This window comes from Coccinella septempunctata, chromosome 6 (assembly GCF_907165205.1).
Source record: "Coccinella septempunctata chromosome 6, icCocSept1.1, whole genome shotgun sequence".
In the NCBI taxonomy this organism is placed as follows: Eukaryota; Metazoa; Arthropoda; class Insecta; order Coleoptera; family Coccinellidae; genus Coccinella; species Coccinella septempunctata.
Genome location: NC_058194.1, coordinates 14,672,593 through 14,699,525, shown reverse-complemented (window position 1 = coordinate 14,699,525; position 26,933 = coordinate 14,672,593). Strand labels below are relative to the sequence as shown.

The 26,933-nt window shown below is 33.5% G+C and overlaps 1 protein-coding gene across 1 annotated transcript in view; it reads right to left on the bottom strand.

The window, feature by feature from the left end:
- The window catches only part of LOC123315465, a 117,205-nt gene that overhangs the window by 68,846 nt on the left and 21,426 nt on the right, over positions 1 to 26,933 (bottom strand). Inside the window, exons 3-4 of the mRNA XM_044901157.1 lie at positions 25,421 to 25,479; positions 12,919 to 13,091 (exon numbers count right to left, since the gene is read on the bottom strand). Of these exons, the coding sequence (XP_044757092.1) occupies positions 12,919 to 13,091; positions 25,421 to 25,479 (232 nt within the window). The remainder of the gene's footprint in view (positions 1 to 12,918; positions 13,092 to 25,420; positions 25,480 to 26,933) is intronic.

Below are 26,933 nucleotides of genomic sequence, written 5' to 3'. Positions count from 1 at the left end.
TTCAGACAATCTGACACTTTTTCATGGAATTCTAGACGTATCACAAAATTAAAATTAACGTCTTTACTGGACATAATCTTCGGAATAAATAGACATTTCTGAAAGAGAAAATCAAAGAACTTTAAAATGTGTCACGTTCCCTATTCTAATTTTTGGGGTGGTTTTAGCGAGCCGCCTCTCTTAAGGCAGTACCATTTCAAGACTTTTGTGTATCGCAAAATGTGTCAGCATACTGAACGAATTATATTGAACTAGCTGACCCGGCAAACCTAATTTTGCCATTTAAATTATTTCTAGGGTAGATAATAGGCTTGTTCGTAGAGTGGTTCACAACGGTTGTGAACTGTACAGAGCAAGCGCAAATGGATTTTCGCTACCCTAAAATGGAATTACGCTTGCTCTGTACAGTTCACAACCGTTGCGAACTACTCTACGAACAAACCTAATAATAACTAACTCATCGTGATTGCTCGATTGGTCGTAAGAAAAAGGAATGCCTTTTTTTCTGTTCTGTACAATTTTTTTGGGAATATTTTGTTATATAAACCTTGCCCTAACAATAATAAACAAAACAAAAAAAGAACTGTCCAATTTGGTGCGATCGTTTGAACAATAAAGCAGTTTGAAGTAAACCATAGATCCTCTTTTATTAATATAGATTTTACTTCGAAAAATATCTGGCGAAGTTCCTTTATATTACGACGCCCTATATAGTGACATTCCAAATTGAAAATTCCTTGGGATTTTTTATCATTTACAACACCGTTTGCTTCTATTAGGATCACCTAAGGAGACTGCCACATCTCGCCTTATTTGTACGGAAAAGGTTTGAAGATATTAAGTTCATTTAATATTAAATGTTTATTAGGTCAGAGGAAGTAACTAATTCTTATACAGAATTTCAAATGCCAATAATAGCCGCATTAGAAACTTCAATACCATTTATGTCACAAATACGAACGTTGCCGATATTCGTTCTCATCAAGTTTTTTTCTTAAATGGGCCAAGAATTGCTTCCTCAAATATAAGCATGTCTTTAAGAAACACCCTGTACCGCCATACTTATGAATCACTTTTCCGTATTTTACTAATTTCGTAAGCAACGAGTAGGAGAGGTAAGGGAAAAATCGGCTGATTTAAAGGGTGGGGAAATCGCTATCTGCGAGCAAACCAATTCATATTGAGGGGGCGAAAAATTACCAAAGAAATATTCCGAACATACCCCCAATAAGAAGGATCAGACGACTAGATATTTTTCAGCTACCGATAAGAAACACCAATAGCGCTGTAATCTCTCCTGTTCATAGAATGCTCGCTCAATGTAACCGTTCCAAGGATGCAATTGATCAATTTTTTCAGAGCCTAAATTGTATCAAGTCAATACTAAGAAATTATTTCATCTCATCCTTTGATTAACCGTTGCGTTCTGATTTTCGGTTTACGCGATAATATTTATGTATTGTGAATTTTTTTTTTTTAAATTGCATCTGTTTTTTTATAATATGGTTAACTCAATATTTTCTATAAATTTTTTGTAACATTATCTCTCGAATTTCTACTTGAATTTATTCTTGCTGTTTCTTGAAGTTTCTTCTATTTTTGAATATAAACTGTGATCACTTTTGGGTATTGAATTACCTGTATGTGTCCTGGTGAATAAATAAATAAATAAATACCCAGCAAACATTCTCGACCTGTCAGTCAGATCGGAAAGAAGTAAAAAAAAATCAGAAATACGGGATTTTAGCCATTTATCAATTGCAAATGTAAATAAACCAATTGAGTCGTCAGTTTGGCAAAAGTGACATTAGCACTGATCAAATTCATCGATAGCGAAGAGTAGAGTGTCCGGCCTAGGTATCAATGAAATATATTTTATTATGATTTTTTCAAGGCAAATCCGCCGAAAATTTGGATTTGCTTGACAGCTAGTTTTGTAATGCCCTAACTGTATCAATGCCCGCAACCAATTGGCGAATGCGCCAGTATGATGAAGAACTAAATGAAAAACTAGACGAAAACTTGAGTTAATACATATTTTTTCACCTGGTTCACCAAAAATTGATCCGAGAATGAGCACTTGACAATCTAGATGGATTGGTTTCAGATCGCTAATTTCGTTAGCTTTCAGAATACCCTTGTTATATCAAATTATTATCTATAAACGACGGAAGCAGTCAAATGCGAGAATAGTTATTTGCGCAACTGGTTGGAAAAAGCAGTATTTCTCGAAATGAGCGCAAAAGAACGTGAAATACGAAAAAGAGTGTTTCCCAACGTGTTTCACACAATATTTTGTCTTATTTTGAATAGGATGTTGCTTTAATTGCTATGAATTCAAATAAAAAGTACCAAAAACGTCTTCGAAAGCTTCTCTCGGAGATTCCTTTAAAATCGTCTAGTGACAGAAATTATTCAATTTTTCACTCCATTACTATGAAAGCAAATATAGTTCCATCATAAGTTGAGAAATATTTTACTTTGCGTAATTGGTTGCGAAAAGTAAAACGTTTCAAAACGTCATTGAGTCTTAAAAAGTGGCACTTTTTACATCAAAATTGAAAAAAAATAATTCACACATAAGTTAGGAACACTAATGTTTTTACGATATTAATTTCTCTATTTTCCTTTAACCTTCATCCCTTTCAGTTTCTGCAATATTACTTTCCCGGAAAAACATCCCTTCCGCCAATAGCAGAGAGAAAAATCACTTTTCCGCACTAGAACGGAAAAGAGACACTTTCGAAGCTAAAACGAGTGCGGAAAATTGGGTAGAAACTTAACGGGAATAAAATAAATTTATTTCAAACCATTTAGTGTGCCCCAGCAAATAAAAAGCAGCTATCTTTCAGACGCTTTTCGTCAGTAAAAACTTCGTGGAATCAAAACGTTAACCAAATTTATTACTTTTCTCGTAATGCAAACTTTTACTAAAAAAAACACATCAATGTTGATATTAATGCCCCATATTAAATATCGCCAGTTGTCCAAGTAGGAATGATATTACTTACGTCATTATGATAACTATTCAATTAACGCAAATTTCATTAAAAGATCTCCAATTCGTTCGTGTTTTTGATAACGTGAAAATCAAAGTTAAATTGGCATTTCTATTACCCCCAAACAGAAGCATGAGATCTTAAACATCACCTGCTGTGACGAATTACAACTCAAACAAGTTTTATCGATCTAATCAGATCGCTTTTCTTCCCTCTCACCTTATTAGCTCCTGATAATGAAATCACTTACGCCCGCCTGATGGTTGACTCGTTTTCTGACATAACCGACGCGAGGTATTTCATTCCGATACTTTATTGGATTTCCAATATTCCATTAACTTCTTTATGGGTTCGCTAGCTGAAGGCCCTGATGTTGGAATTTTTAAAATGTGTGGATGCAAATGATTCGAATAATTCGATATTTTTATTTTTATATTTCTAGTAATAATATTGCAGGAAAATGAGGAAAAGAATACGCGATGAATCAATGGATTCTAGAATTTTTTATAAGTCGATAGAGATGAGAGTTACGAAGTTTTGATTACCTTATGCAAAAAGGAAAAATATGTAATGTGAAGTTTCGGATAGTATTCTTTGACCCTTTTTTTTCGTTGTGTTCTTTACAAATTTTCGATATTTGTGTTAAGTAATTTTCACTGCGAAATTATTTGAACTATTTCTAGTACAAAACATTGCATAATGTCATCATATAAGTTTTCTCCACTTCATAGGTATTGAAGCTGTACTAAAACTGTTAAAAATTTGTATGATGACTGATATAAAATGAAAAATAATAATAATAATATTATTGTTTTAATGAGGAATTTAAAAAATTATAAACTAAGTTGTAAAATCAGAAATTTTTCAAGATGTTGTTACTGAAAACACATGACCTCCTATATGTTCGATATTTTCAAGTTGGTGTGGAACCTGGATACTTAGTTTTCTCATAAATATGTAATTCTGATAATATTATTGAATAATCATTACTCGTTGCACCGTGATGCACACTCATTGGTTATAAATTCACATGGGTCAGCTATCGGTCTGTCATGACATAATCAATGTCTCATTATGACCAGCCATATTAGAGCTCAATACAAATCTAAAGCTATTATTGAAATTTCCTTTATTAGTCATACTTGAAACGGTGGAAAATCTGCATCAATATCGCCCACTTTCATTAATTTTCCTATTCAATTTCATATTTTTCAACGATTTCATCTCATCTCATTTCACAACCCACGGTGATAAGGCAAAACAGTTCGAAATATTCCATGTCAGAAATCAACATCGAAATACTGCTTCTACTATTAATACGCCTGCGATAACTTATTCAAAATCTTGAACATCTTTTTATACCCATCATCTTACTACCACCAATACCATCATCCCAAAAATCTTCCAATAATGTTGAGTCCCCTCTTGGTTCAATAAAATGGTTAGCTTGATATCGAATGCGCATTTCTAATTTTGGAATTTATACACCCACTCTTTATGTTTATTGATCTACAATTTTTCAATCCATAACATTCTCATTTTAGGAGCATCTAACCATATACCTACTAGTTCTTTAAGTGCTGACTATATTGGAAAAGTTTAGGCTTTTTGCATTGTATCAATTTTCATGTTCTCGATCCATTCTCATTAGAATATCAAAATTTCAGATTGGCAGGTCCGTGTAGATGAAATCACATGCTCAATACTCCTTGAGTATTATGGTATAATTTCTTAATAAACTTTTTAGGGTTTTCACTCCCAATCTCTGAAATAAAATCAATTAAAAATGAAATAAACGATTTGCTCCTGCGTAAATTATTGCACTAAAAAGTTTATTAAGAAATGCAGAATCCTCCCAGAGTATATTTCAATCGATATCTATTATGGTAGAAGACTAAAAGACATAGCTGATTGAAAGCTATAACATTTTATTTTAATATCATTTCGGCAAATTATTAAGATCCGAGTATTTCATTTTACGAGTTCCTCAATACGCCCATATAAAATTTTCCATGTAATGATCAAATGGGTTGTCGGAAAACCAAATGAAACGCATAAAAAATTTCTTATGGATAATCAATAGCGAGATTGGCAAAGTGCCACTCAGCAAACCGAGAGGATGACTTGACAGATTCTTCCTGATGAGTAAAAAATATCCAGAAAGCTTAGAGATATTGTTTACTGACCTTTTCCAGTGACCTATTGATTGTTATAAAAATGCTTTATTCGTTCGGGAAATCTCAATTTCTGTTATTGTGATATGGATCTGGTTGTGTGTAAATGGTAAACGTTCTTTGGTCAACAACCCAGTCTACTCAAGTTGTTCGTCCTTCAGCGAAAAATGTTCTGGACTCAATCCAATTGATCAAGATCTTAATGGACATCTCATAGTGAGGAAAAAGAGCTTTTCTTGAAGGGGATAATAGAGGATTGAAAATTTAATGGTGCATTAAATTATAGTGGACTTTCCTCCAACTGAGCGTAAGTCAAAACTGATTAAGAATTCTGAAAACTGGACAAGGCATACCTATACAAAAATTTCAAATGTTTAGTTATATTGTTATTGTTATATAGTTATTCGGCTACTTCCATCTTTGTGAAATTTCCTATTCAACGTTTTGGCAAGCATTCGTTACCAGAAACTATATTATTCCTGAAATTCTAGCCGTAAATCACATACGAAGGCTACCACCTTCTCATGAAATTATGAGATTGCAGTAAAGACCATCTTGCTGAGATTATTTTTGAATAATTGAAGGAAGAAGGACTTGAAGGTTTATTCAACTTTCTCCATTACTTCAGATCATTCATTTCGGTGAGCATTCGTGATTGGTCTTCAGAGATTTTTGAAAAATATCTATATCACTGGAGAGAGTCCACAGGAAATTGATTCTTTGAATGGTCTCTTCTTCTTGCCTAGTCTACAAACTGGTCACTCATGCTTTGGAAAGCCATGTGCCCTTGATATTTGAAGTTGTAAGTCATTCTGAATGAGAAATACCAAAACACGTGACCTCAAATAGTTCAGATTTGTTTTCGAGGGAGAATCCTGAATGAGTCATTGAGGAATTTTACAAAAGATGAGGAGCCAGGAATACTCCGGAAATGTTCGATGATCTGAGAGGAGAAAAATAGAAGCTAGTGTTACAATTGAAGCAACAGGTCATGTGAGGAAGTTTAGTCTTTTTGGTATATGAATATATGATTAATACTCGAGTAAATACTCTCATTTTTTTTCAGTAATGGTTTTTTATCGCCATGTCACCAGGGGCCTATTGATTATATTTTGTTTCAAAGTTTGTTGTTGTTGTCTAATTTTCACTTGAAAACTAAAAAGTGCAAAGTGAAGTGAAGCAAAACTACAGTGAGGTTATATCAGCTGTTTTGTGCACTGAACTATAAACTGTTTGCTTCTCTTCCCCTTCGAATCAATGGCAAGTAAATCAGTAGGTTCTATAGCTTGAAAAATTTCAAGCTTTGACAACTGTCCATCATGAAGTTGTCTACGTTTGATGAAAGAAGGCAACGTGGGAATCTCATCATAACCTACCGTGCTCTCCACAACTTTTTCGGAGTTGACCTCAGCAGTCTCTTCAAGTTGAACCTTGACGACCGTCTTCGAGGTCACGCTTACAAACTGAGGAAGGAGAACTTCAAAACACAGCAAAGGCAGTATTTTATCACAAACCGCGTGTTTTCGGTGTGGAACTCTCTACCTTCATCGGTGGTGGACTCAGTTTCTGTGAATGCCTTTAAGAATAGCTATGATGCTTGGATTCGTCGCGAGTGAGTGCCACTTGTGCAGTTGTCAGTTTCCTTTCTTTCCTTTGCATTTCACTGTTTTTGGTGTATTTTTCATATGCTTATTTTTTTTTTTCTTTTTTGTGAGTTTATAGGCTTAGCCTCAACTCTTTACCATTGTATAATAATAAAAATAATAATAAAACTTACGTTAACCAAAGGTAATTCGACCATCACCGTTATTAGTTGTTGTGTAACGTTTTCACAGTTAACTAACCTAAGGCTCATTATCATAATGTGTGGTAGTTTGACCAAATACTTTCAATTTAACTAGTAATGAGCGATGAAAACGTTTCATAACAGCTAAAAACGATGTTGGTCCTATATCCATTGGTCAGTGGTTCACCATTACAAAACCAAATCTTCTGTATTCTACATTGACGCACTCAGCACTCTGAGAGTAATGTTAGCAAAATACACAATCAAGACAGAAAACAAGTCAAAAAATAGATGCCTAATGAATTTGAATCGAAAGAACTTCATAAACTATTAGAAGAACTACAATGAAGCATTGAAGCTTATTAATGAAGGTTAAATCGATTACTACGTAGTAAATTTCAAGCAAAATAGGTCATAAAATTTCTTCTAGCTTTAGATCAAGATTATACGTGATTATACCCTCCTTATGCAAAAAAGTAAATCAATCATAGATACGTGAATTAGGATTTGTGATTCAAGAACCAAATTTTCCAACAAGTTCGAGTTAAGTACTTTCAGAGAATAACCAATCAGAAAACGACATGCAATCAAGTTGTTATTGATAGTGGATGCTTCGGATTGTTTGAAGTCGATGTTAGACTGTCGTAATAATACCTACATCTTTAAATACTGGAAAGCTCGCTGGAAAGTATTCCAAAATTTTACCACCCATTTCAGAAAGCTTGGTTGTCTCAAAACGTAAAAAAGTGTCATCACTTTTGACGTTCAAGTTCAACTCGAACTGTCACACCAATTCAATTCGTATGAACAAATTTGATCAACTGACGGTTCATAACATGGCTGATGTAATTCAAAGACATGTCAAACTAGGGTGGATAGTATTTGCACTTATACTTCTCAACATTATTATGGTAATGGGTGAGTAGATAAGGAATATTTGAAATTTTTTGCAAGAACTGTTTCTTAGTAATTTGCAGTATGTGCGCTAGTCACCAAGATATAAGTTCCCAAAGAGTTATCAAAGATACTGTTCGATGGGGGTTCTGAAAAATTGAAAATGGAATCAGGAAGAAAAGTCCTATAGCAATCATTTGAACTAGTTATATATTTTTCAATAGAAGATTCAGTCCGAAAGAAATTTTTTGATATGGGATATTACTGGTACTAGCTATACCTATATCTAAAAAATACAATTTATTCAAAATGTTCAAAACTCAATAAAGAAATTTCTCACATCCTACGAAATTACTGAGAATTATCTAGCCTCCATGATTTAATCACATTCAGTTTCCACATTGGATACATATATCCCTTTACCGGAAATGATGTGTATACTATACACTTTACTCTTATTGACAAGAGGAAGTGCTCCATCACATCGTGGAATCAATCATATAAGCTGCAGATTATTTGGACTTACAATGGGTTCACAAGTGAAAAGTCGCCCCCAAGGAGACGAACTCCCTATGCATACCAATTGCCTTTTGATTTATAGAGGAATAAAGAAGAGAAAAATCAGCCCTTTGGAATTTTTTGTTGTTGAACTATTGAAGATAATACTATGAAGGTAGTACCAAATCCTTTTCGACCTAATTCATCCCTGTTCGATGTAAAAACAATCAAGGAATGAAAAATTAAAAAAATGAAAAATTAAAAAAAATACATTTTCGAAATTCTATCGACGGTCAAATAAACTCGAAATTTGAGTCAACCAATATTTTCCAATCACGGTTTACAGGTTCACCAACCAAGAGGGTCACTTTTCAAAATTTATAATGATATAATGGTATTTTTTCATCGTTTATTATCAAACAAAATAGCTGAGTACGGTATTTTGTCCGATTTTGCAATAAACGTTGTTTCTCACGACAATATAATAAATATCCTAGCTAATCTTGGTTCAATACGATGCTACTCTCCTTACTTATTTTTATTCAATCTATTTTGTTTGACGAAAAATTATGAACAAATGTCGTTTTCAAACTGCCTCCAATATTTCATTATTGATATTCATAAAATTATCGATTACGTCCGATCTCAAATTCTGGGACACGCTATACATTTTCTTACACCAAAAGGAGCATTCACAACAACAAAAACTGTCTTTGATATACTGACAGCGGGTTTCATAAAACTTCGATTGTCCGATCAACGATTTGACAGTCACTCGATTGTTGAAACGAAATCACTGAAACCTTTTCTGAATATATTGAAGAAGTACCAATTGCGAATAATACAATGGACGTATGAACATCATAATTTGATTCGACAATGATATTCTGAATGATAACTGAATTATCGATTGAAAAGAAATTGACGTCTATTCATCAATCAAGCGTTTATTCCCCGATCAAGCTTTATGAAACCCGTGGTGAATGCATTCCAAGTTTATTCTCGCATTGTACTTATACGGGGTGAGTCGTACAAATATTTTAACGCTTCTTTCCTATACTATTTTTTCCGATTCGGCCCTGATGAAAGGATATAACCATTTTAAGTTTTCATAATGAGCAGTGCCACCCCTGACGCTAAAACAAAATGACCTTCAGAATAACTATAGCTAAATCAGTAACACTACACATCTGTGGATCTTTTAAACAGAGTTGCATTCCGCCAAAGTACCCAAAAATATCACAAATATTTTTTATTTTTGAAAATCAAATTACTCGAAAACGCGGCGCATTATACGAGAAAATATTAAGAATACTTTTATTCACAAAACGTTCAAATATACATTAGATAGCGTCCAACTTAGTTTCAAGAGTTGGGTTCTTTGAATTTTAATATAATATATAAAAATATAATGAGAAAACTGGAAGACGTGGGTGATATCTTGTGTTCGGAAATGATACATCAAATAAATGAAAAATCATATTGCGAAATACCTTTCATTCAATAAAACCGTTTGTGAGATAGAACTGAAAATAACATTTTTTTATGGTTTCTAACAGCCTGTATCTTTTAAATCGAGCCGATTAGGACAAAATGGTGAATGCTTCTTTTGACCTCAAGAATCTACTGTTAATATATTTGTTCGAATCAAAGACTCACCCTGTATACAAATCTGTTGAGCAATGCGGAAGTGAATTCTGCATGTAACAAATTGTAAAATGTGAAAAAACCAGTAATGCTGTATTTTTTCCCGAGTTCCATTCCGAATTAATAGAGTTTTCGCAAACAAAATAGAATACTTTGGATTGGTACATCACAGTAGGACAATTTTTAAAACGACCATAACTCTGATATTTTTCACTACTGAACTGAAGTTATTTTGGACAGTCCGACGCAATCAGCAGCACTCGGAATCAATACACTATAGGTAGCACACCATCTTCAGGGTAATGATGATTTGAAAGCTAAGCAATGGTCTGACGTTGTATTATGAGGCATATGCTGTGGTAGCAACATCCTTTTATTGTCGTATACTTGGATTCAATTTTATGTAGGATCAATTCTCATTCAGGAATAGAGTGAATTGAAAATTATGAAGAGAATCCATGCATCTGTAATATTTATCAGGAATTTGAATTTTTCTCACACGATCTTCATGATGGACCCATCAACTATTGGATTAGGTGGCTCACCTTTCTAGAAATTATTCATCAAAATTCAAAATTGCTGGTTGGGTATAAATACCCACGAAGGTATAAATACCCAGGAAGCGGTTTAAACTTTCTGTACCGAATTTATTAGATTTATCCCGAACCTTTGCTGTTAGAAAGGTAGTCATAACGGTTGGTTTTCATTTGTATTTCGGAATCGCGCTTTCTCAATAACGTGAATCGTTGTCAAGATTACTGTCACGTTTCTATGGTGAAATCGAGAATATCGTAGCAAAAGAGAGGTTATAAAAGTGTTTTAGCTCCATATCTTTGCATCCTCAAATAACATAATTCACTGTAAAAACGCCGAAACTCAACCCGAAGCCTTTCGTCCAGAGGCGGACTCACGCAGCAATGAAAGCGCCTCATCTTACTTATTACTACCAGTGCAGTTTTCATTTTACCCTTTGGGAAGTGATAAAATGTTACTTTTTATACAGGGTGTCTCAGAGTAGGTCTGACAGTCTGAAAGTGTATAAAGCACGAATGAAAATAAGAACCAATTTCCTACGAGCATGTGAACGCTGTTCACTTCAGAGACATAGGTTGTTAAAATTTGAAAAGTAATGTTGAAGAGCTCGAAAAATTTGGGTGGACGTTGTCTGTTTGTCAACAATGATGTGTATATAGATTTTTTTTACTTTGATTTGCTTTCTTAATTTTCGATCAAGATCCCGTTAAATTTCTGTATTCCTTTTTTATGATGAATCAAATCTCAAAATGTTTGACGCAGATTTTCTCGGAAACGGTGAGATTTGGATCTTTCGTCCAACGCCATTTCCTTCAAGAATCTTCACGAAATGACTAAAACGTTAGTTCCATTCAAGTTTGGGAAATTTTAATATCAAATAGCTTCTTAATCAACGCTACTAACAGTATCAATTACCAGTTTTATGATCCACCAACAGTCAATCATTTCTTATATATTTTTGGGGTCACCACTTCAGATTTTGTGAAACTGATAATGTTTGTAGCACGCAAGAAACATTAAAAGTGAATATATCTTCAGGCATTCTTAATTAATTCTAAAAACTGAATTATTTTTGAGCTTTAACACCCTGTGGCATCAAAGTAAAAATAGTTTTTCATTTATACTATCTGCCGTATGTTTCTGCTCAAGACCCTCTTATGAGTATTGGCAAAGTATGATTAAATGCCCACTGCGATGTTAAAATCATTAAAAAGACTCTGTAGAAGACTATAGGTAGTGAGATTATAATACAGGGCGAGTCTTCGTTCAAATATTTCAACAGTAGATTCTTGATATCAAAGAAAACACTCTGTTCCCTTACCATTTTTTCCGAATCGGCTCGGTTTGAAAGATACAGGCTGTTGAAAAATCATAAAAAAAATTATTTGTAGTTCTCACAAACGGTTCTACCGATTATACCGATTGAAATGAATTCCGGAATATAGTTTTTAATTTATTTGATGAATTTTTTTCGAACAAAAGATATCACCGACAACTTCCAGTTTTCTCATTTTGACCATTACGTACAATGAAAATACCAAAAATTCAAAGAACCCAACTCTCTAAACTAAGTTAAAGGGTATCTAATGAATATTTGAACGTATTGTAAAATAAAATTATTCTTCATATTTTCTGGTATAATGCGCCTTTTTCGAATAATTTGACCAAAATCTATCTGTGAAATTTGCAAAATTGGGTAATTTGGCTGAATACAACTCTGTCTGAAAGATCCACAGATTTGTAGTGATACAGATTTGGCTAGTTTTTGTGAAGGTAATTTTATGTTTCCAGGGGTGGCACACCTCATTATGAAAACTTAAAATGGGTATTTCTTTTTATCAGGCGGAATCGGAAAAAATGGTATGGAAAAAAAGTTTTTCTTTTGACCCCAGGAATCTACTGTTGAAATAATTGTATGAGTCAAAGATTCACCCTGTATATAGTTTCTCCTATAAATTATGATATGATTCATAAATGTAATCACGAGAGGTTTGTTGTGACAGATTTCAAATGTTTGAGACATTTCTCCTGATAATTAAGGTTCCATTGGTACCATTACTTTCAATAATCATTGCCTACATAGAACTTTTTTATCCAAAATCATTTTCTTCCCTGTAGGATGAAGTCAATCTTCATTATATCACCATATTTAGTCAAAATATGAACTCTTTAAACATATCTAGAGCCCAGAAGAGTGTGGCGTGAACATTCTCTTGAAGTAGACCGTTGTTGATAGGACCCCCCCGAGAGTTTTGCCGCCGCCCCCTCTCGCATTGCAAATCGTGGGACACTACACGCCACTGCTCTCGTCTCAATCCTTCCCGGTTACCGGATCGATTTCTGAATGACCTCAGGCTGTGGGAACAAAGATGAACTAATAACTTACCTTGCGGATCGGTCCCTGTGCCAAACGTCGATGTGTAGCCTTTCATGTTTATTGCAATCCCCTAGCTTGAACACGTGATTGAAAATGGGTTTATTTGAATCCGCTTGCACGGCCGTGCGCTGAGATGTTTTTCCATTTCCGTTCACTTCTCCTGATTGATCGCTCAAGTAGACCTGGAAGGCAAAAGAAACATTACGTGTCAGATGGAAAGTTCGATCCAAATTGATTCATAATGTTAAGGAAGCTGAGTGATTGTATGCGCTTTGATAACTATCAACAGGCAACGCTCTGAATCTGTCATTTAATTTATGCATAGTCTATTCCTTGAAACGAGTCCAAAGACGATAAACTCGAAGGTTTCCGGTCCATCTGTCATTTGAATAATCGGGGATATTTCTTAGCTATTGCCAACTGGATCGATGGAAAAGAGATCTCTTCAGCAAGATATTTTCTGGAAATTTTTTGCCCTTCTACTTCTTCTTTTTCCTACTAAAACGAACAGGCTAAAAATATGAAGATTTTTTTTGTCTACCCGAAGGCAGATTTTGAAATATTCATTATATAAATCTCCCCATCAAGATAACGTCATAACATAGTTTCAGCACAGGTTTTCCTTAGTGAAAAATTAACAAATTGACTGCTTTAAATGATTTTTCAGCGTTTCCAAATTGGATAACTGTAACTTGCAATTACCCCAATGCTCTCAAAAACGTTCCCCAAACTATTGATAAAAAGTTTACTGTATACAAAATTGTATTGAACAAGAATTTTGGTGTGATGTGATAATTTCTACATAACCTCGATCGAACATAGCGGAAATGACTTTGACTAACCAAATTTGAAGCTGGAAAATGGCGAATGAAACATATAAAAACTCCGAATAAAGATATAGTGGTTTGGGAGTATTAATATTTTTATAGCTCGCGATCACCATGTACCGTCAAGTGGGGTAACTTCGGACGAAATATGAAGTTTTCGTCCGAATACAGAAGAGTGAAATGTGAAAAAATATTGAAAAATTGAATATAGATTTTTTGGTAATTTATTCAAACATATTTCATATGAAAAATAGTCAAATTTAAGGTTAGTATTTTTTTTATTCAGATAGTGTTCGGAATTTCCCGCACAGATGGGGTAAAATCGGACAGAATCTAAATTGCACGTAAATTGAAGTAACTCCGTGTGTTTAATTAATTCGGACACCAAAACTACTAAAATAAGCATATTTTAGAGGTTTTAATGAAAATTTTGAATAAAAAAACACATTTGGATATATTAAAAATACTTTTATTGTCCAGATAATACAAATTCGGCTTATTTCAACATTAAACAAACATAAAACAGAAGAGATGATTCTAAAATTTGTAAATAAGTATAAAAGACTTATTAAAACATATATGCATATCAAGATTCGTAACTTTGAAAATATATTTATTTCTTCTAAAAATTTTGGGTTCTTCCAAAACCTGAATAACTTGGTTTTTTGCAACAATTTTTTTATCTTCGATAGTCGGATACACAAATATAAATGGTGATTTGCATGAATGTTTAATATTTATTTATTATTGAACTCACCTGTACGAGAAATAAACACTACCACTACATCGGATTTTCACTTTAATTTGAAGTTTGTATTACAGTGAACATAATTATAAGGATACACAAGTTCGGTTACCCATTATGAGATGATACTGCCGCTAAATTTGATTTTACATCGAATTATCCGAAATTACCCGTACTGTTCGAAGTTAACCCACTTTACCGGTTCCTTTGCATTAAGCTCTTTATCTTCTTTAATTGAAAAACAAATGAAAAATTGCACACGTTGACGTTTTATATCTAGTAGTTTGAGACTACCTTGAAAGGTGGACGGAGAGTTGATTATTTTGATTTCAAAGATTCTTTTTGAAATAGTAAATCGTTGAGTGTATACTTACAAAATTTAAATATTAAAATTCAAAGAAATCATTTCGTTAGTTTCTGCTCGAGTAGACAGAAAAAACAAGGTAGTGTCATTCATAATACATATAATAAATTCAACTCAAATACTGGAGACTAGTACGACAAAAAAGATTATTACATCTGAGCAACACAAAGACTTTTTTTACTATAAAAATTGTCCCTATCGTCTGTCATAATAATCTTTCCAATATCTTAAAGTACTTTTTCTGTTCCAATAGAGTCAAGCGGTGCAGTTCTAATCTTATCAGTGGCCATAATCAGCATTCCAGTGCAAGAAGTAAATCTGCCTCAATTCCATCAAATAAATTATAACATATGACAGTAGCCCAATACTAAATAATAATAATAACTAAAAAACAGTAACACTAATTGTCATTGTCATAAGATAATTTTTAATGTTCCTTATATGTCATAAGTGTCATAATATTGATCTATATTTATTTGAAATATACAAACAAAAAAATAATAATTTATTGCAAACACGCACAAATGCATGCACATAGATTTGTTGATGAGTCCGAAAAAATATTCGGAATTTCATTCAACTCGACATCGAAAATCCAGAAAGGATTATGTGTTTCAAAAAGGGCGAGTTTCTTGTTACAAATGATGCTACGAACTGTTAGTCGAACAGAATATCTTTTTATGTTTAGAGGTTTTTAACATGAATTCAAATCATTCCATTCAAATTTTTCTTGACTTCAGTCGAGGATTTTATTCATAAAATGGGTGTTCTATATCTATATTATCAGAGACTGAGAAGACAGGCTGCTTAGAGTTTCATATGCCGAAGCATGTAAAGAAATCAGGAATCATGTATTTTTTTTCTTTTCATCGTGATACATTCAAAACGGATTATGATGCAGCTTTTTCCAGTTTCAAGAGAGCATGGAGAAGCTCTTCAATATCTGCCTTGAACGCAACTCTGCCCTCAATCATGATTATGCAATAGCTCTCAAGAGGCCCACACGAACAGGCCGATATCAGTAGCGGAAAAATACGGTATAGCGGAAAACCCCTTTGGCGAATCAAGAGGGCGGCAAATCCTGCCTCCTACAAAGGACGTCGTCGGATACGCCGTTGTTTTCTGATGTGATTACGGTCCGTTTTATCATGACCGCAAATATCGACCTTTGTATACTGGGAAACACGATCCTGAGCAGCTGAAGAGAAGCGTGAATTCATGCTACGTTGGCAGTTGATGTCTTGTCGGACATGATTATGAAATTTACTCTGTATTATTTTCTCTGCCAACATGTCGACATCTCGATGTTCGTTTCGCCACATGCCGAGCGGCTCTACTGCAAAGACTGGACGTGTTTGTGTAACGGCAGGAGTCTATTTGAAATTAAAAGTATATTGTTTCAAAAGACCCGCAAAGGAATCATTTTCGGGGCAAATACATTCTACATCGCTCCAACGGGGGAAACACTGTTATCTGTACCTACATATCTATACTAAAATGGATTTGTTCGAATCCGCTTCAACCCGAATTATTGTTCTTTAGTAAATCATGTATATAGTGCGAGTCCCTAACTTGGAATGAATACGACAATACTATTGTTGTTTCTGTTTAATGTTTTTTCGGGCCCTGGACTCTTGAATTCTCTAACTTCTTACATATCAACAACAAAAATGAACCAATATAGGTATACCTTAGGAGAATAAATTCCTTTTTTCACTACTCTTCTCAGTCCAACAAACATTTTCATTTGTCCGACACTGCATCCATTTTTCTGCTGAATTGGGCTTGGTTGTATCTCTCATTCCTTTTGAATCTTTTTTTATTTTACATGGGTTTCAAGATATTTCGCAAAATGAGCAAAACTGGCTACCCAGCACTTTTCAAAAAAGTTGGTTCCAACAGCTGAAAAAGACGACATCTGAGTGACGTCGTTTGAATTTTGGCGACAGTACCTCTTTTTGCTTAGAAAATCTAAAATTAAAATAAATGGAGCTAAGCACTTTCGTTTTTTGTGCTACAAACTACAATTGTGATGATTGTCATAAAACGCTTTCACTTTTTCCTTCAAATGATGAAAATTATAAAAAAAGTAGATTGTAAGAAAATCAGTAAACATGACAACTACCATGCCTCTAGATTCAGACCGTTGAGGACCGTGACGCAATTATCGGAAGCGGATTCCACTGATGGTGTTGCCAAAACTTAGCTTTCAAATGATATCACAAATTACAACCGACGAGACGGTTCGTTTATGAGAATACGACCACAGATTACAGAGTAATCTGTGAAGAAGACTTGTTTGTACGCGAAAGTACTTAGCTTACTTTTTTTCAGAATATTCAATTTTTCGGAAAATGAACGGGATTTTCGTGACAATTTTAAACGGAAGTTGGCCTAGTGTGGCACAATTTTTTGTATCTGCTTTCATTGAGGAAAAAGAAAGAGATAGGCTAACTTTTTCCTAATTGTTAATAACTAACATCAAAACATACAACATGGTACATATAAAGTCTAAGCCGTGGAAAACTACTTTTTCGAAAGTGTTGGCCCATTTATGTGAAATATCTTAAGAACCGTACAAAAAAAAATTTCAACAGCACGAAGCACCACAGACCTAGCACAATTCAGCACAAAAAATATTGAAACGTATTGTACTAGTACCACAGAATCGACTTTAGTTTGCACTAACAATTAGAAAATCAAAATGAAATAAGTTTCCAAAATGTTGTTCCCTTGATATTTTGATAGCAGAAATAGTGAAAATAAAAATGCTTTTTGAAATATGAAAAAAGATTTCCCTGAGAGTAACAGCATTCGGATCATTCGCTAATGTTTGCTGGCAATTTTACTGATTTACAGTGAAAAAAATTTCAAAATACACATAAATATGGAATTGCACAACGACAAAATCTTGTTGACGTCTACCCTGTACCGACTATTGCTACGAACAAGGGCGTAGACTTGGGATATGCAAATTATCATTTGGAAATTGTTATACAGCGTTGAGGTAATATTTTAAAATTGCAATCTTTATTTTCTTATGGCACATGCGTACTAAATATCAAATTTTTATTCCTTGTTTTAGAAAAGATTTTAACAAACGTCAAATACGTAATTCGAAAATGAAGGAATCTGATTCAACCCAATGAAATAATTCAGACAGTGAAAATGTCAAGTGGAATCTGTTTATCATTTTTTGTCAAACAAAAAACTTGAGTACGACATTTTGTCTGATTTTTCATCAAAACGATAAACTAATAAATATTTTCGCTACTCTTCGCTCGATAAGCTTGTACTTATTCAATATTTTTACCATACTACCATACTACAATATGTTTTTGGCTTCTGATGAATCGTAGACCAGGATCTCGGATAAAGATATTGTATGAAAAAATTACTTTCAAAAGCCATTACTTTTTGATATGAGTTTGTTATTTTGTTTAGTTTTTTTCATTGCAGGTTTAACATACAATAAAAAATGAAATGCGTCCTTATAATCCTTGAAGCTGAGTGAGCAGTTCGTACCTACCTGTTATTTATCAGCTATATAACAGAAAGAATTATTTGCGAAAAAACAGCTCCAATTTGCCGCCACAACAGAGGTCAACTCTGTAGAATTCAATAATTTGGTAAAGCATAAGGCGAATAAGCCATACAAAAATAAAAATTCAATGCATATTTTCGCAAAATATTGGGGAAATATTCAACAACAAAAATTGAGCTTTGAAATTATCACATCTGTTAAAAAATAGAATGATCAAAAGTCGATAACAATGCTCTTTAACTTAATTTTTGGTACCGTGTGCAGATATCAGAGGAATTAAATCTCAAATTTAATTAACGTTTTTTTTCTCTTTCCTTTTTTTAACAGTTAACACAATTTTTGTAACTGAATTTTAATTCGAACACCACAACACACAACAAGTATAGTAAAATTTAATTTAAGCTTTGAAAACCACTAAATACGAAAATTAAGACGTTTTTTGAAGTCAGTAGAGTAGTAGAGTTAGCACTACTTCCAGTGAACTCTACTTCATATCTTCTTCTATACCTACTACACATTTTTATCAACAAAGGGCCACTTTCTCATAGAGAGGGTAATATTTGCTTGCTTTACTTTCAAATACGTTGTAAAATGTAACTGTTTCGTTACTTACCACACTCCAAGACCAAATATTATTTGACTTTGTCATTCTCGGCATAATTTGATACACAATACTTTCAACACTGAACATCCGTCACTCTTCAGCGTTCCTCATCAAATATTCACATCTCAATGGCATTCCTAATCTATAACGTCACTTACATGAAATATTTCTGATTTTCATATTGAAAAAATTAAATTGAACTTGAAAATTCAAATCTTATTTAACGATTTCTCAGGTAAATAAATCAGTCCTCAAACAGAGAATTTTTTGAGAATGTTATTGTGTATTTTTTCGATTATTTTCATTAGTATTTTTTTAAATTTGTTCATAATACGATATTTCACGTACTCTTAATAGCATCATTTATTGTAGCCTGAGGGCCTGAAATGTAGTCGCCGAAACGTTGTTCTAGTGTTTCATTCTGCTCTCTGAGGTTTGTCGTCTTTTATTTAAAATTTATGCTACCTAAGTGGGACCTCAAATTTGGATGTAAGCTGAGCCCCGAAATGTAAAATATTTGCACAAACCTAGATGATAAGGTGTATTCCCCCATAAAACTTGCATACTTTAAACACACGATCAAACGTAGATATTTGGAAGAAATACATATCGAAAACCCATACACCAATGAGTGCAGTTTTGCAGATATTTCCAAAAATATTTGACGATTACTTTTGAAGGTACAGAAATTTTTCGTTTTTTTTTCAATCTCTTATATCCGAACACCAATCTTCGTGATGGCAATTTACAATTAGCTCATTTACTGATTTTCAATCCCATTGTATTGGAAATTGTTCAATTTTGAAATTTTATTTTATTTTCCGCAAATGTAGTCATAATGTAGTATACACAGCAAAATGCGATTTCGAATTTTAGGCAGAAACTTTACATTCAGTTCTACAAAAAAACCTAAAATCGATCATTCCAATTTCGTATGTATCTATAACATTGGTTATGGATATTATTCATAATGTCAGAGAAGATTTCTGCGGTTTTCGCGTTTTGTTACTGTTTCGATGCAGGAAGTTTTAAATCTGGATTAAGGATGGCAAGTTTTTTATCCGCACAGGAAATTTCCCGTCAATTTCGAGTTTCCTTATTAAGGAACGAATTGCTCAGTGTGGTTCCTCCATTTTCTGCCGAAATGTTCATTCCACTCCGTCCTACGAGGGCACTAGGGCACGGAACCCCCACGGATCGATATCATTAGCTACGTCACTGGAGTGTCTTCTGCGTCATCATGGTAATGTGATAGCTGGCCGACTGTGGAAGATTCAAATTCCGGAATTTTGGGACGGTTCGCTTCGATGGGCGATGATAAAATCGCTTTGATTCGCAATTGAGGTCCCCATTTGGCAATCGTCGAAAGCATTTACATAAAATACCCGCGGTCGATAAAGTGATTGAATGGTTTGGACTGCATGCTTTATTTAGAGATCAATAAAATATACTGTCGTCGAAAAGTTGTTTCTGATTGCTCCATACCTACATTTTCATTACTATGAGGGGCCATCATTCTCCGAATGGGATACAAAGAGTTCTTTTTATAGGGGTTCAAGTAGATGTACCACCCCAGTTTGGTTTGTCCTTGAACTTCTTCTTTCAAGGCCTGGCATCTACATGGATTTATTCTTGAAGTTGAATAGAAAGATATTCTAATAATTCTAATTTCAATAATTAGGAGTAAGTCAGAAAGTGCAGTATGAGTATTAATATCGATTAATATATAATGCTCGTTCATAAAATTCGACGTCAAGTAGACTTTGAAATTTTGAACTTCGATATTCCATATCTTAACGTAATTCTTAGCTTGTGATGTGGTATTTTCCAGGTGAACTGTAAAATTAGCGTTTTGGATTTGTTGTTGTAAAATTATCAGCAAATTATAAAGATGGTTTTTACGGACGTGCAAAAAGCATTTACTATTGAATCCTACTTCGAAATTAGGGAGAAAATAGAAGGAGAGTGGAAATGTTCTATTCATAAATGCTCACCGACTTTATAGTATCAAAATATTGCTGTAGATTATTATCGATTTTTCCCAAACACTGTTTCGCGATGTTTTGAACAGGTGTATTCAAGCAAAAAACGAAAGAACAAAAAAAATTATTCAACAATATTGAAATTATTATGACAGAAGCACCACCAACGTTCAGCTTTTATGGCTGGAGTCTTCGTTGATACCTATATGCCACACGATTTTGAAAAAAGAATATCATCGTTTCCATAAAGATTGACCTTTTATCAGAAAATTGTAAAGGTACCCCGCAGCATCCCAATAAATTGGAGTTTGGTACTCATCAGGCAAAAGCAAATTAGGGGACCTATAGTTTATTTGATGGAACTTCAACAGCAGAATGTTATGAAAGAGAAAACATCTTGCGTTATCATAGCTAAATCGAATTTTGATGAATTGCCTAATGATTATTTTCAACAGCTGTAGAAATCTCAGCTACTCTAAGGTATATGTTTCAGATTTAGCTCATTTCCTGATACCGTACATGAATTTCTTTAATGATCGTGTTATCTGACACTGAGTGATTTTTTTCTTAACGACTCATTTGAAGGATTATTTTAGTTTTCAAATATCTACTTCAGAATCATTAATAAAAATTCATTAAATAAACAATTTTAATTTCTTCAAACATTCCGAATATGTCACAAGATGTGAGAAATGTTAGGAGCAATGGGAAGAACATTTTCAGAAACTTCCTCAATTATAGAGGACACTAAAACCTTAAACTCATTCTGATGAAAATCATGTACCTAATTCAATTTATTTAGTTTAGTTGTATCGTCCACATGTTAATAGAGAATTAAACATATTGAGATTCTTACTGGTGATTTATTGATTATACGGAAATAGCTAGAAAATTCAGAGAGAGGACACAGACCCATGGATTTTGATGATTTACATTTTCAACTTCAGGGAAATTTCGGAAAATGGTCATTCGGAAAATATTGTGTTAAATGGTTGAAAGTCATTTGAGAAGTTGCTTTAAATTAAAATTAGGAAGTAAATGCATAGTCTGTGGTTTAGTTATATTCTCGGTTATATTAGATAAATTTTCACGAAGTTAATATAATAGCACATTTTCTAGAATCAATAATTATAACAAGGCATGAAGTCAAAGCTTGATGAATTTATAACGTTACTGCAAAAAGGTTGAATCATATTTTTGTTGGCAATATTAATGGGGGGAAGTTGAATTTAGGGCTATTCTGCTAAGTTTATGTAATCCCTATCATTCAATACAAACTGCAAAATTTGTCTCTCTCATGATGTCAAAATACATTGAATAGCAGAGTCGGTGTACCAGCAGAATTTTCAAATGGGCGAAAACATCACGAAATGGAGAGGTTTCTTTTATGGTTCAATGGAAGATTTCAGGGGCTCATTGGTTTTTCTCACAATAGATAAGTTTATTTTGATCATCAACATGGTCTTCGAGTTCATAATATAATCTTATTATTCATTGATGAAATTATAAAGTAAAAACGTTTCAAATGAAAGGTCCCGCTTTTGTGCCTATTGAATCTCATAGATAAACATTCAAAACAAAATTACAAATTTTTCGAAAACATTTCTTGATTTCTTAAATAAATTGAATAAGTCTTGTAACGACTTACTGTCATCAATTGGAATGTTTAAAAATTGTGCCTATAGGCATTTAAGATTATAGAATAAATAATGTTTTTTCTTCAGCAGTGCATGGTGGCCAAAACCAATTTGAATAAAGAATTTTTTTCGAATGCTGGGATTGAACTAAAGCTTCCTAAAATGTACTTGGGTTTTTTTTATTTAGCTGAAGAGTTTATGGACCTATTTCTCTGGATAATATCAGTATTATTTGCCTGAATTAATTGATTCCTATGAAAATGTTGTCTAACATATAAATGATGATGTAGCTGAACATATACAAGGTGTATTTGAAGGTAGAGCTTTTTTCAACAGAAGGTAGAACTGGTCAAAATGAAGCGTTTCACCAAAAATCACATATACAAAATATTCAAAATGACAAAGTTGGAAAAAAAAATTGAAAATGATTACTGAAATAGATCATAATACGACCCTAGACCGTTTGTTATCTGAATTATGGCAAAGCAGTGGGAAAAAACTTATCACCTGATTCGACCATGTGGTTTCGTTTAGATATTGGCTCGTTCGATATTTACGTGGTAATGAAAATGGAACCTAAGGATTGCCGATTTGTTCCCATTATTTTTTAGTAACTTACACGATTTTATGAAATGGTTCATTTCGATAAGAACTGACAGAAGAGACTTAGGACACAAGTGTAACAAATTGAATAATATTTCAAAATCTCACCAATAAAATTCGTCTAACTTATTCACGTTTTTCACAATGAGCAACACAATCTGGATGGTTGGAATGTTCGAAATGGGGAAACATCATAGAAATGTTTCAACATAACTAAAATAAGCACTTTCAAGAAACTGCCTCGATTTTCTACTTTTTTTTTCACCCTAAATTGCACGATACAACAATTATGATTCCCTCAAAAGTGACCTGATGCATCTAATCCGATGAACTTGGTACTGAACCATTCATTGTTCAGCCATATGTTTATGTTTTGTTTCGATTTTGGGATGCCGGAGTCACCGTCCACAATCCCGTACTTGAAATTCAATGAAATTTTGTCGAACTTCTAAGGGTTGTATCTCATCCATCTTGGATATTTTATATAGACAATTTTTGGTTGAACGACTTATTTTGATGAGCTCTACCTTCTGTGAAAACGATGATCTTTTTAGGAAAACTCACCAATTCAATTTCAGTACGGTGCTTCATCAAATAAATTTCATGGAATTACGCACTCATTATAAATATACACCTAACTGTTGGCAGTTTGAAAATTTCTTCCATTCAAAATATCCTATATGGATGATGAAAATCTACTTCGTCAAATCATCGGCTGAAAAAATGGGAATAATGCTGGTATAAAATGTTTTTAATTTTGCCTGAGAAGTGTATTTCATTTACACCTAGGAGTCTGAAATCGTTTTTTTTTTCTGCCGTCACTTGATAAATCAGCTCTTTTCATTTCTTTTCCGTCCCCAGTATAATCCAGTACCTTGGGAGTGGCTATTTCATAATTACGATTTAGGTATATATACAATTTTTCCTTGCATCTATTCTTTATGAAGAATGAAAAGATAATAGTGGATGTATGTTTGGGTGAAGTGAAATTCTCGATGTTACAGCGGTTACTAAATTTTTCACAAACCCAGGTCTTCTGCATCTCAAAAACAACAGGCAGAACTGTGTTGATAATACGTGAATGCAATCTACAGAAAGGTATTTCCCACTTCAGAGAAGAGGAAGGCATAAATTTTGGAATTTTATTGCTCACCGGAGCAGCCGATGTTTCACTGTTAACGTTGTACCCTCAGAGGCTCTCAGAACTGAAATTTATATGATTTCGAGGTTGCTCCATTACAGGAATACGAAAAGGTTATGTACATACTCCAGGATATCCGGGAATAAACCCTAAACCCATTGCCTTGTTTGTTCATCCAAAATTGTTCGCAGTGGTTGAATCTTTAACGTCCAAAAACTGAACAATACAGTTCTCCAATAAATAGTGAAAGAACTAATGAAATAGAAAAAATCAAGAGACGAAAAACCAAGCGTTACTTTCGTAAAGATTTCCTATTTTTCAAATTTTTTGAAATTCAGAACCCTTGACCACTACCCCAAAATGATTCAATAGTGAATTTTCTGCCACTATTCAGCTACCTCCAGCTCCATGTCTTTAATATAATATGGTGTTTTCGATATCTAATGTTCGTCCTTCGTCCTTCAATAATGCCTTACAATTGAAATGGAGAACACCTGCACTGTACTTACTTTTCAGTTTCTACATTATTTCGATGATCAGCTTTCACACTTAATTCTTGCTTCTTTTGTTTGGGATGGATCATTTTTCTAATACTCTATTCGAACCTCTTGCTAAACTAACAGAATATGATTTAATTTACTTTTGAGTCCACATAAAATTAATAACCTTAAACATAGCCAATTCGACTATTCGGTATAGCTATGAAATTTGATTTTCTTTAACACTGATGTTGGAAGAATTTTATAGGTATACTTATATGTTATGAAAGGTGATACTGTGATAGACAATAACAAAGAAATAAATTCAATTTGATTTGTTATGAAGTGAATTATTTTATATGATCTGTATAGGGTTCTCTCCAAAACATATTTCCCTGTTGGGTACACTGGCAAAGCTTTGAATAAGAAAAAGTCCTCATTTTATTTGAAGCAACAATTTACTCTCATTTTCAACAACAACTGAACATATAAGAAACAATTACAAAAATTAATAAAATCCAAAAATTACAGCAGTTTGTGGGTTAGTAATCGAAATAGTGAAAAGGTGCTCTGTTTCTTACTCACCTTGACGTAAGAGTTGATTGGTCCTTTAGAGGTTCTTGTTATGTTCGAAGCCTTAAGAACTGCAAAAGAAAAGAACGAATATATTAATAAAAATAATAATTTCATGGAAAATCCAATCATTATAAGTTCATTCTGATTCTGAGTATTCAAACCCCACACGTCTGATTCGCTAACCCTAATAAAATCAACTAATTAAAAAGAAGTAAATAGCACTAGGAAAAAAGCTGAAGAAAATCCAAGAACAAACTTCAGGAGAGAAAAAACAGATATAAAATGAATCTCTATTGGATTTTATAGCAAATCAATAAATAGTGTAATCAATAAGTAAGAGAACTATGCTGAATAGTTTCAGTGCATTTTCTGATCAGGTAATATAGGGGAGACTAGGGAGCATTGATACATGGGGAGGCTTGATACAGGCTTATATCCGCGATCTGTAGCCGTTTTCAAAAGTATTATACTAGTGAACACTATTCTTTGGCAGAGGGCATTGCGTGACGTTAATCTGTAAGGCTAACAGTAGTTTGTTTGTGAAATATTCAACGAAGGGTGTTTCGAGGTGAGAAATTGTAAGTTTTTACTCAAGTTACCTAAGGGTTTTATGATCATGCATTAATTCTTCGGCATAAACAAACATTTCACTGGGAAATATGCATAAAACTACTCAATTTACAGTTTTATTCGCTTTTCAAAATATATGAGTATAAGATGAAAACATAAATCACTTAAAAAATTGCTTTCAGGGAGGTTTGAGACATTTGTCGTGGAGAGGCCTGATACATGTATCATCTTCAAAAAATATTCCGTAGCTAGTTGGATAGGCCTACATGAAGGCCTTTTCACCATCCAACATATCAAAGGGATTTTTAAAAACTGGAATTTATCCGTACAATCCCCATGTATTTAACGAGGCCGACTGACCATTTCCTGATTTTTCTACACCTATGGGACCAAAGCAAGCCAGTATCATTGCTGACCGAGTTGCTGACCTACCTACTGAGCTAAATAATCCTCTCGATTACTCTCCCAGTACATCGTATCAATCCTCCCATATGTGGGGAGGCTTGAGACAGTTTGCATGTTTTTGTGTTCAACGTTCTGTACAGAATAAGATGTTTATGTTTTGAGACTTCCATATTTATTTTGTTGAACGATTAATTGAAGAATTATATAATATAAGAAAAGTCCTGCTTCTTCATTTAATTCAGTTCCCAGAATAAAAATTCCAAAAAACGTATCAACCCTCCCCAGTCTCCCCTATATCACATGATATGCAACTCATTCAAACTTAACTGTAATTAACGAACATAATCAAACAAGTAAGTTTATACCATATTCACATCGTATTTACTATGTTTGCGTTGAAAAATCGTTGAAATAATAATATCCACATTATATTACTGTCCCTTCTAAAAAATGAACAGCAATCAGATGAGAGTATAAAAAAAAAGTTACCAATATGATATTAAGGAATTCCTGCTCGAAGATTTGAAATTGATAAAAACTAATATTT